Raw genomic sequence first — 11,742 nt, forward strand, 5'->3', positions numbered from 1 at the left:
TTACCATTAAAAAAGACCAATTTTTCAACTTTAATTCATCATTTGAAATGTTGGAATATCTGAAAATAGGGGTAAAACAAGGATCAGCAAAATCTGGTGCAGTGTAAAGAGTTATTTGTTGGCTAGGTAGGAGTATTAGATTTAAAAGTTTGTTTGAAATTAAGAGGATTCAAGAAAGAGGGATGTGGATTTAGAATTTTCACAACTCCGCTTAACCTAGAATCATAGAGATTATTGAATTTAATTGGTGAGGAGTCGTGAGCGAGGTTTTAGGCCTTCGTGGCTTTTTACAATGTTTATTTAAGAAAATGTCTTTTTTAGATCTCTTACGTGTAAAAGAAAGATCTCTTATGTGTAAAAACAAATCTCTCGTGTATAAAAAAAAGAAAAAAAAGAAAAAAAAGAAAATGTGATTAGCTCTGAGAGCTACTTTAGATGAGGGACCAACACTTCAACTCTTCTTCTAGATTTCTTTATGCGTATGCAATTCTTATTTTTTTTTTCTTCATATTATATGATATCAATTCATTGGTCCAACTAAGCTTCCTACTTAGAACACGAGGCAGCAGTTGTACCTGTATTAGATTTTCTTCATCTGTCACTTTCGTCTTACCGTCCATCTCATTCTCATCTAGAAAAACAAAAAAGAGAGATTTTTAAACACGCGTCTTCGAAACAATTACGTACCAAATTACGACGTCGTTTGGTCCCTTTTTTGATTCCTTTGGACATCCCTCCCTCTGCTCAATCAAGAACCTGAAATCCCAACAGTAGAAGTAAAGACTTTTGTGAAGCTATTGATGGCGTGTACCTCTATTTAATTCTCTTCGAAACGCTCAAATTTCCCAGACTATAAGAATATCACAAATTTAAAATCCAGGTTAAGTTATTAATTTAAATTCTATTCATTTTTCGACAAAACGTGCATGATCCACCAACCCACTGAGCTCAAATTCATGCCTCGGTTACCCTTAAATCAATTATTTTACTTTTTATAACTGTATTTGTGGATTAGGGTTCTTGTTAAAGTCAGATAATTGAAAGCTTAAAGTGAAGAAAAAGAGAGGACACAAGATGATCAATCAGATTGGAGGGAAAATTTGTTCCTGGACGCGGACGAAGATCGTTGATCCTCTTTTCCAAATCCTCCAAAGGTAGCTATATTTACTTTTTTACCCTTCTCTTTATTAGAGCATGTAAAAATCTGTATGAGTGAAATGAAATGCTTATTCAAGCAGAAAAGATTGCATTTTTCTTTAAATTGAGTTTTTGGAGTTTTGAAGTCAGTATCTGAATACTGATATTCAATTAGTAGTAATTTTCTAATGATAAGATCAAAAAAGTAAGAAGCTTTACTAATATGCACAATGAATGGTTTTGTTGATATGCGAAAAGGGGAGCAGAGCCGAAGCAATTGGCATTCTCTGCAGCTCTTGGAATTACATTGGGGGTATTTCCCATTTGTGGTACGTTCTGTTAAGCTGCAATTATTTCTTTTTATCCTTGTTTTATGTAAATTTCTGCCTGTATGAAACCATTCCTTGTTTACTGCCTGAAGCTCATGGTGTATTGTCTGACTATGCGGTCCAAATTCATCGACTCTTAGGCGGTAATTTCATGACAAAAAGAAGGTTACCTTTGACTGTAATTCAATTATTTTCTTAATGTGTTGAGAAAAGTCGGAGTATTGAATTGAAAGGGCATGATAACGGTAAAAGGATTAGTAATAAGATGGATCGGCGAAGTTTCTTTTACTGAATTGGTAATGGATTAAACCGTGCGATATCAAAATGCTAATGAAATGCTATATTAAGATGGTAATGAAATGATTTAAGAAGGAATTTTCGGATGTAGAGATGGATCTATCGATTGGAGAAGAAAAAATGATGTGCTTGTACATATTACAACTTATAGAGCTTCTACACAGAGATATGAAATTAATGGTCCTGTGAATTGGTCAGCAATTGGTTAATTGCCATTAATGTCAGTTTAGGAGCTTCACCCCATAAGCATACGTTTGAATATCTTCCTTCACAGAGGTTTATTCAACATGCTGTGGAACTTTTATTCCTTTCTGGAGTAAGCAAAGCCAACTTCCATACTTGTTCCTTTGGTATCACATTGGTTCACTGTATATTATCATCTAAGAAGCTTATTGTAAATTCATCATTTTACTTTTTCATGATTATATGATGAAAAATTACTTCATAAATTGATGGAAATATCTAGGTTTCTTTTCTTAAGAAGCTACACAAATATGTATTAAGAAAGGCAAAGCTGTTCAATATCTTACTATGTGTGTGTGTGATGATGAAGATGAGATAATAATTAACAGACTACATGTGAGTTGATCCTGTTAATTTCCAGTTTAATTTCTTCGTCACTGGCTAGAAATAATTGAGTGAACTGACTTCTGCCTTGATAAAATTATTGAATTGTGCTAATCAAATGTTTTTCTCAACAGGTGTCACTGTGTTCCTATGTGCGATCGCTATTGCATTATTTGGATCCTTTTGTAACGCTCCAACTGTGGTGTTGGCTAACTTCATTGCTACTCCAATTGAGTTGAGGTGCTTAACGGTGGTTCTTTATAAGATCAATTGCTCGATTCTTTTGCTATCGCTACAAGTTTGTTTCTTTTCCCCTAAGACCATCCTCCCTGCCCCCGTTACCTGGTCCAAGATCTCTTTGATGGCTAGGCATCTATACTAAATACGGGATTTGTTTAATATCTATTTCTGCCATAGTTGTTAGTGTTGCACATGCTTCTTGTCACGAATCTTTACGCTAGGATCCCTAGAACAAATTCTGTGGGTTGTGAGAAATGGGGAACAAAATGAGGATGTGGCATCATGTTATGCTTTTGGTGATTAGCATCAATTTTATGCATTTTTAAATCTATGATCCTGCAGGAGTTAAAATTTCTTCATGCAGAAACCCCACATTTGGACCTAGTATTTGTGGATATCTGTTTCCTGTTTGTCGTGAAGCTGTGTCAAAAAGAAACAATTCTCTCTGTGTGTGTGTGTGTGTGTGTGTGTGTGTGTTAGGGTTCTTATGTTCAAATTGTATTGTAAGCAAGCTTCAAAAATCTGTGATTTCATTTCATTTGCAGTCCCATGATTTGCAATAGTACAACTTTGTCTATGCATGTAAACGTCTTCCTCGCTTCAGGAATCATTGCGTATTTTCCGCTTTGGTATAGTACTTGACATGGAAATGAAGAGAAAAAAATTAAATAGGTGATGGAGAAGCTATGCATTTGGTGAAAGATGTGCAGCCAAACAGAATACTTATGATTTTGAGGATTCATACAGCCGGCACCAACTAGCTTGGAACTGAGGCATTTTTGCTGTTGTCGTTGTTGGGGTTCTGACTGTTCGGCATGAATTTCCTGCATCATTACATTTAGGGGTAACACTTATTTGTTGTTCCAAGGATTTAAATGTGATGTTTTCTCCGACTGTAAACTGTGATCTGCCACTCTTTAATTTAAGCTATATTTCATCAGGTTCTGCATTGCCTCAGCAAACTTGTGATTTCATTTACATCTTTTTTTTAGTACTTGACCTGTGCAAGATATGCATGCTTAAGTCCTCATTTTAGTGCTGTGCTTCCATTTTGCAGTCTGGTAATTCCATTCCTACGTTTGGGTGAGTTTGTCACTGGTGGATCTCATTTTCCTTTGACGTCTGATGCACTAAAGAAGGTCTTCACTGGTGAGGCTTCACGAGAAGTCCTGCTCAGCATTCTCCATGCGGTAAGTATAGAAGTTTTCCCATCCAAGCATCTTGTTCTTCCTTTGTTTCTTTTATCGGTATCATCTTCTTGATTGTTAAACCAAAACTTAAGTTTGAGACTTGTTTGGAACAGCCGGCTTCTTCATACCATTTATGTTAGCTTTACTGTGTTCAAACCCAGAAAATCAGAGGAAAAGAAAACGTTAGTTCAATAAACAAATCGTAAAATAATTCCGAGCCCACAAGTTGCTTGTGTGTCCTTAAGAAATTTAATCCCCTCACTGTTACCCAAGGTTATGGATTACTTCCTCCCAGGATAGAACGTAAAAACTATTCTGTAATACTGGCAATCAAAATTACAGAATTTCAGCGAACTCAACAAACGGAGCAAATCACACTTGACACTTTATTTATTTGAAAAATAATGCAACAATGTAGAAAAGAGGGGAGAAGTTTTTAGATTTTTCATGTCTGAAAAGTGAGGCTATGTCTCTAAATTTATAGACAATGAAAGAGTGAGATGAAGAGGTGCAATTCAAAAGGTACCTCTTCTATTTCCCATTCACACCCATTCACGAAACCTAACAATCCCCCACATGAATGGAGAATGACCATATTTATAAAAATATGCATAAAACTTGTGTGATTCGCAAGTAAGAATTAATCGCATCTTGATAAGTAGGTTTTCCTTTTAACTTTCCGTAGTGAACATATGTCGGATATACTCAGTCAATCGGTAGATTTGATATCTTTGAACCGTCGAACTTTGGTGTATACCTAGACAACCATAAGTCACACAATCAACCCTTAACCGTCTTTGGTTCTCATTGTTGTGTTCGTTTCAGCCATGAACACCGCCTGGTTTCATAAGTACATAGAGAATTGGCCTTACAGAACTCTCCTTGAAGCGGCTAACACTTCACACTTACATAGGTGATTCCTAAACGTGTTATCCCGTAGATACACTATTTGATATACCCCGTATCAAACTTAGAAACCATTAAAAAGCCTTAATGCTTTATCCTTGGTGCTGAATATTGTCTCATCACGAGAATGGACCAAAAAGAGATTGTATTTGATAATGTTGAACCATCATTAATGACTTTGTTTGATCTCCTTGAACCTAGATCTTGGGATCTCCAGTCTTCTAGGTAGAGTTACCGCCACAATAACTTGTCTTCGGCCATAGTCTCATTCCCTTCGATGATCTACCTCTCTAGTTAGGCCTTTTGTAAGTGGATCCAAGACATTATCGCTTGACTTCACGTAGTCAATTATGATAGTCCCTTAGAGAGTAGTTGTCTAACGGTTATATATCTTCGTCGTATATGACAAGATTTTCCGTTATACATAACGCTCCCAGCCCTTCCTATTTCCGCTTGACCATCGCAATGTATGCACATAGGTGCCAATATTTTGGGCTAAGATGGAATTTCTTCAAGAAATTCCGGAGCCATTCAACTTCTTCACCGGCCTTGTCTAAGGCTATAAACTCAACCTCCATTGTAGAGCGGCAATGCACGTTTGTTTGGACTTTGGACGATTTCCAAGACACTGCTCCTCCACTGATGTAAAAATATATCCACCTGTGGATTTAGTTTAGGTTGATCCGGTGATTCAATTTGCATCACTATACCTCTTAATAACCGCATGATACTTATTATAGTGCAATGCATAGTCATGGATATATTTCAAATATCCCAAAACTCATTTTATTGTCATGACAGTTCAATGCGAACTTCCGTATGTCGTAGAGTAATACGTCTCGATTTTTTATTGCATATTAGATTATTGACTACACTTAATGTATCAATAGTATATTATAACAACAGCTGGAATGATTGGCATCGGTTGTGGCCACAACCTTTTAATATATAACACATTTCGCAATCACTCCGCCATTTTCAAGCATTTGTATGCTATTTATTCATACGTCTATACGATATGCAAATTATAGCACCTCCATTCATGAAAAAATCCAACTTGCAATGAATTTTGGTCATGTTCATCGGTTGGTTCACCTCATTATAGACCAACGTATTAATACATTCGTATATGAACGGTCATGTTTATACAAAATATTCAAATGCACTTTTCATGAAAAGTCACAGCCTTCGAGGTGACACCCATTTATAAAATTCAAGAAAGAACAAATCATTTATGAAAGACACGTAAACAACTTTCGAATTTGTAGTTTTATCACTAAGACTGAACAAGTAATGAATTCACCGACTACCATATCAATATCCCTAAGGATTCGTGGGGTTCAAAGAATCATATCATCTAGTTCTTCTAGATAATATATACATCACGTCTAACATTAGCTTTTGTTATGCATAAGCTAAATGCCCCCACATTTTTCATGTTTCATGTGCCTTTTCTATCAACATATAATCCATATATAAACAAACAATGACTACATAATTTAGAGTATTCTTAATGTAAATACACTAGTTTGAAACCATTTGACAACATTTTCTTGTCAAATTTCGCATGCCATTGTTTGGATGTTTGTTTTAGTCCGTAAAGTGACTTAACAAGTCGACACACCTTCTTTCTTTTCCAGGAACCACGAACCCTTCAGGTTGTTCCATATAAATTTCTTCCTCCAAATCTCCATTTAAGAAGGCTGTCTTTATGTCCATATGATGGATTTCAAGGCCATACACGTTGGCTACGCTATTACCATCCGATTAGATGTAATTCTCGTTCCGGTGAGTATGTGTCAAAGTAATCAAGACCTTCTCGTTGTCTCAATCCTTTGGCAATCAGTCTTACCTTATATTTGTCAATAGTACCATCAGCTTTCATTTTTCTTCAGAAAATTCACTCAGAACCCAAAGGTTTATTTCCTGGAGGAAGATAAACCAATTCCCAAGTATGATTACTTAATATGAGTTCTATCTCACTATTGACTACCTCTTTCTAACATTGTGTGTTCGAGCAAGACATTGCTTATTTAAATGTTTGATGCTCATTTTCCAACAAGAATGCCAGAAAATCTGGTCCAAATGAAGTATATGTCCTTTGACGTTTACTACGTCTTGGATTCACCTCATTAGGTGTATTTTCCTTTGCTTCTTCCCGAGGTAGCCTAGATTTTTCACTAGACGACTCACATTCCATTTTATACGGATAAATATTCTCAAAGAATTCAGCATTATCTGATTCAATTACTGTATTAATATGAATGTAGGGATTTTCTGATTTATGAACTAGAAAACGATACGCCTTATTATTTGTTGCATATCCTATGAAAACGCAATCAATGGTTTTTGGTCCAATCTTTACCCTTTTGGGTTTAGGAACTTGCACTTTAGCCGAACACCCCCACACTTTAAAATATTTTAAGTTGGATTTCCTTCGTTTTCATTTTTCATATGGAATGGATTGTGTTTTGCTATGGGGAACTCGATTGAGTATTCGGTTAGCTGTAAGAATATCTTCCCCCCACAAGTTCTGGATAAATCAGAACTTATCAACAAGGCATTCATCATCTACTTTAACATTCTATTTTCTTTCCGCAATTCCATTAGATTGCGGTGACTAAGGGGTTGTCGTTTGATGAATAATACCATATTCCAAACATATTTCTTCAAAAGGGAGATTCACATTCAACGCCCCTATTACTTTGTAGAGCCAACCACAAGAACTGTTGTTTTTGTCACGACAGAGCCAGAATTAATAAATGGTGAAGTTTTTAATCTTCAAACCAATCTGACACATTCAGAATTAATAAACGGTGAAGTTTTTAATCTTCAAACCGAGTAATTTGTGATACTACCAAATTTAATAAACGGTGAAGTTTTTAATCTTCAAATCTAATAATAAATTGGAGTAGAAAATCACTAAGATTTTAATCTCCAAAACGAGTATAAAATCACTTAGACTTTAATCTCCAACCAGAATAGAAAGTCACGAAGACTTCAATCTCCAGAAAATAAATAGAACGTCACGATGATTTTAATCTCAAAGATTGAGTAGAAAATCACGCAGATTTTAGTTTCCAAAACCAGGGGTATAAAATTACATGAATTTAATTTTCTTTTCGAATGGCTTTCCAACTAAATCATTGTAATCCCTACACATTTTAAGAGTTTGATATATTTATCTTATCAAACTAACATATGTATATCACATAAACAACTACTAAATTAAAATCAGTTGATATAATTTTCCGCAAAAAAATTTAGACTGCCGCTAATATATACTCTCACATATGTAAACTAAGGTGAGAATAAAGCTTGCAAAGAAAACTTTATATGATACGACTCTAAAGTTACTCAATACTTTAGAACTTCTCCGTTAAAGAAGAAACATGATCAACTAGTTTTAATGCAAATCATATCTCATTAAGTATATATAAAATTATTCATGCACTTGGTGGCATGCCAAATAATGTCTTGCCTTTCGAATATTAATACGAATAATCTTAACACATGAGATACAAGTTAATCAAATAGAGACTCATAGTGAAGCTAGGCGGCATTAGAGTTGGACCTTTAAAGAGTTTCAATCCAATTCTAATTCAAATTCTTTCCATGAAATGGTACCAAATTGTTTGGGACATAACTGAATGTTCCACGATATACATATATAAAATATCCTCTTTATGTTCTCAAAACAATTTTCAAGTATAAATGTAAGTCTAATTCATGTCTTACTTCCTTAGAAATGCTACCAAATTGTATATCAACTGCTAATAGTATTTGGTCAAAGGAATAACAAAATTAATCATAAACACATGTTATTCCTAATCATGCATATAATCTAGATTTGTAATATGAGATCATCACATAATAACATCTATCCTTATATTTATAGAAACTAAATTCATAAATCACAAAGGATAGAAAATTAATAATCAAACATTATAAGTTGAGTAAGAGAAAATAGAACCTATTTTATTATCGCAAAAAAGTTCCAATCTCTCCCATCAATGCATGATAGCAAAAACTTTTCCAAATTGCTCCGTTGATCGTTAGAACCTTACCGGTGCACTGTAAGAATATTTTAGAATCAAAAGTTCATCCATTATTCTCTCTATCGTGCTTTAAAATGATCCCAAAGCCTTGTCATATGCACATAGTCTTCACTTCCTTAAAACAAATATGACAGGAAGTGCGTGTATCTCCGTAAAGTTTTCTCAGAGATCTTAGACTTTGGTTTTTGTCTTTTGCTTTCAAGAGTTTGTCCTTTTTAATTATGTGATCATCCAATAAATCGGAGAAAACTCAAGCAATAATATTCAGTAGCAACTTTTCATAATTGGCAGTATAAATAACTCCAACTTGAAGCACTGATTCGGCTTCTACTTCGTAGTAATTCTTCTTCCCTATATTTCTTCTTGTCGGAGAAGATTTCAAAATATCCTTTGGAACTCTCAAACAGCAAACGGCACCATTCTGTGCAATATAAGGACTTGACAAATGTAATCATCAAGAGTAACTTGTTATGCCGATCTGTAAAATACCCACTTTAAATACTGCCTTTCCCTCGATCGACCATATGATGTACGATAGATAAATTCCTTAAGATTGTTAGCTTTACTGTGTTTGAAACCAGAAAATCAGAGGAAAAGGAAACGTTAGTTCAATAAACAAATCGTAAAATAATTTCGAGTCTACAAGTTGCTTGTGTGTCTTTAAGGAATTTAATCCTCTCACTGTTGCCCAAGATTATGGATTACTTCCTCCCATGATAGAACGGAAAAACTATTCTGTAATACTGGCACTCGAAATTACAGAACTTCAGCGAACTCAACAAACGGAACAAATCACATTTGACACTTTATTTATTTGAAAAACAATGCAACAATGTAGAAAAGAGGGGAGAAGTTTTCAGATTTTCCATGTCTGAAAAGTGAGGCTATGTCTCTAAATTTATAGACAATGAAAGGGTGAAATGAAGAGGTGCAATTCAAAAGGTGCCTCATCCATTTCTCATTTACACCCATTCACGAAACCTAACAATTTATACTATAGGCTGCATTATTAAGTACCAAAAGAAGAGGAAAGGCATATTTACGTTATCCATTCTTTTTGGTCAATGGATAACCGTATTGATCTTTAAAGTTCTGTAAAGTATAACTATCCATTTCGTTAATCAGTTATTCATGCATACTTATCAAAGGGTCAGAAAGGGAACCTTGGAGCAACGGTAAAGTTGTCTCTTTGTGACCTATAGGTCACGGGTTCGAGCTGTGGAAGCAGCCACTTGCATTAAGGTAGGCTGTTTATATCACACCCTTGGAGTGCGGCCCTTCCCCAAACCTTGCGTGAACGCGGGATGCCTTATGCACCGGGATGCCCTTTTTCTTAAAAAATCAATGGGTCACTTATACTTGTAATGTATGGATGTGTGAAATATGTGTTTATGACTATGACTGATTTTTAGCATTGGACTTTTGGACAACTTTTGGCAGCTGTTGGGGTGGCTTGTTGCTGTACCATTCATCCTAGCTGGACTTTATGTAGTGTTTTTGCCATGTTTTACGATCTTGGTTCGTAAGTTCAGTACCGGTCCTTCAAGCCCCAAGAGGCCCCTTATAGACGTCAAGGTTAAAGCGAGGGATGTATGATTTTTACATTGTACTAAATGTGTGAGTTTCTGCTAATACTACTTGTAAATAGAACTTAAAAGGGAGTCTGGTAGTTCTGTATATGTATTAAGTTCAACATTTCCCCATCTAAGTTCCTCAATTGCCAAAGTCCAGTCACCTCCACTGTCATCTCTCTTCTTACACAAAAGAAATGCCATTGAATTCTGCTCTTCTAGTCCCTTCACTTGCAGATTTTACAAATTCAATGTGTTGTAGACTTCGAATGCATTTGTCTTGTAGAAATGATATCAGGTAGCCACTCTAGCTGCTATTTAGGAATTAGTCAGCGCATCTTGAATTTCAGTTTTTCAGGTCAAAAATATCCTAAATTGTTCTGAAGTTAAGATTTTTAGTCTAAATAACATCCATGAGTTTGTCTTTCATGTGTTTTTGTGGGCAGTGTCTCTCTGCCCTTCCAGGGTAGGGGTAAGGCTGCGTACATCCTACCCTCCCCAGACCCCACTTGTGGGATTACACGGGTGGTTGTTGTATGCGGGAGTGTATGCTATTCTGGAAGAGTGAGTTCAGTTAGGAGGAACTATAACTGAAGGGACCAAAAATGCTTAATTTAAGGGAATCTTACGGAAATGTTCCAAATAAGTCTAACTTACTAACCTCTAGCCATTAATCATAGACTTATAAAAACTAGCCAAACAAATGCAAAAATAGAAAACCCAAATAAACAAATTAATTGATAGTTAAATATTTTTGGGTAGAAGTCATGAATACCATATTGAAAATTGCCAGTTACCAGGAAATAGAAATACAATTTCTCCTACTATTTTCGAACACAACGTTGATCATCATTATGTTATACTGCAAAATAAGTAATAAACCAAAAAAAAAAAGAAAGTAATTTGGCATCAAAAGAGTATGAAAAAAGAAATATGTGGGAAATGCAATATGATGCAGAAATGCGGAACAAATTTTATAACATTTCGAGGAAGTCGAATATCTTTGCAATCAACATTTTTTTATATTACCATTTAACTTTTTAAGAAATTCTCAATTTTTTTTTACTGATAGTACCATTAAACTCTTGAAAAGAATTCTCAAGTTGAAGTCAATTTATGTCTTGAATTACTCAGGAATTTTAGTAGTTTAAGTTTTGACAAAATGAGTTGGGGCGTATTTGATATGGTATGAAGGGATCAAGAAAAAATTGAACTTTTCCTGCAATACGTGAAGTGATCAAAATATAAGTTACTCACTATCAAATTAAATTACACCATTAAATTATAAGAAATTAAATGTTGAAACTAGGGGTGTATATAGGTCGGGTTGGTTCGGATTTTTCAATTACCAAACCAAATCAATTGTGTCGGGATTTTAAATCTATAAACCAACCAATCCAACAAAATTAGGTTTTTAAATCTCAATTTTTTTGGGTTTTCCAGTTTT

The 11,742-nt window shown here is 34.9% G+C and overlaps 1 protein-coding gene across 2 annotated transcripts; it reads left to right on the forward strand.

Annotated features, from left to right (window-relative positions):
• The first annotated feature begins 664 nt into the window (after positions 1 to 664).
• On the forward strand, positions 665 to 10,520 carry LOC104089752 (uncharacterized). 2 transcript variants are annotated; one of them, XM_009594722.4, is made up of 6 exons: positions 665 to 880; positions 1,016 to 1,154; positions 1,396 to 1,466; positions 2,465 to 2,570; positions 3,628 to 3,760; positions 10,165 to 10,520. In XM_009594722.4, exons 2-6 carry the CDS (start codon positions 1,075 to 1,077, stop codon positions 10,318 to 10,320), a joined length of 546 nt encoding a protein of 181 aa, XP_009593017.1. In that variant the 5' UTR covers positions 665 to 880; positions 1,016 to 1,074; the 3' UTR covers positions 10,321 to 10,520. The 2 variants fall into 2 exon arrangements, with proteins under 2 accessions (XP_009593017.1, XP_033510342.1); XM_033654451.2 differs by having other exon boundaries at positions 702 to 1,154.
• The last annotated feature ends 1,222 nt before the right edge of the window (positions 10,521 to 11,742 follow it).

This window comes from Nicotiana tomentosiformis, chromosome 6 (assembly GCF_000390325.3).
Source record: "Nicotiana tomentosiformis chromosome 6, ASM39032v3, whole genome shotgun sequence".
Lineage (NCBI taxonomy): Eukaryota > Viridiplantae > Streptophyta > Magnoliopsida > Solanales > Solanaceae > Nicotiana > Nicotiana tomentosiformis.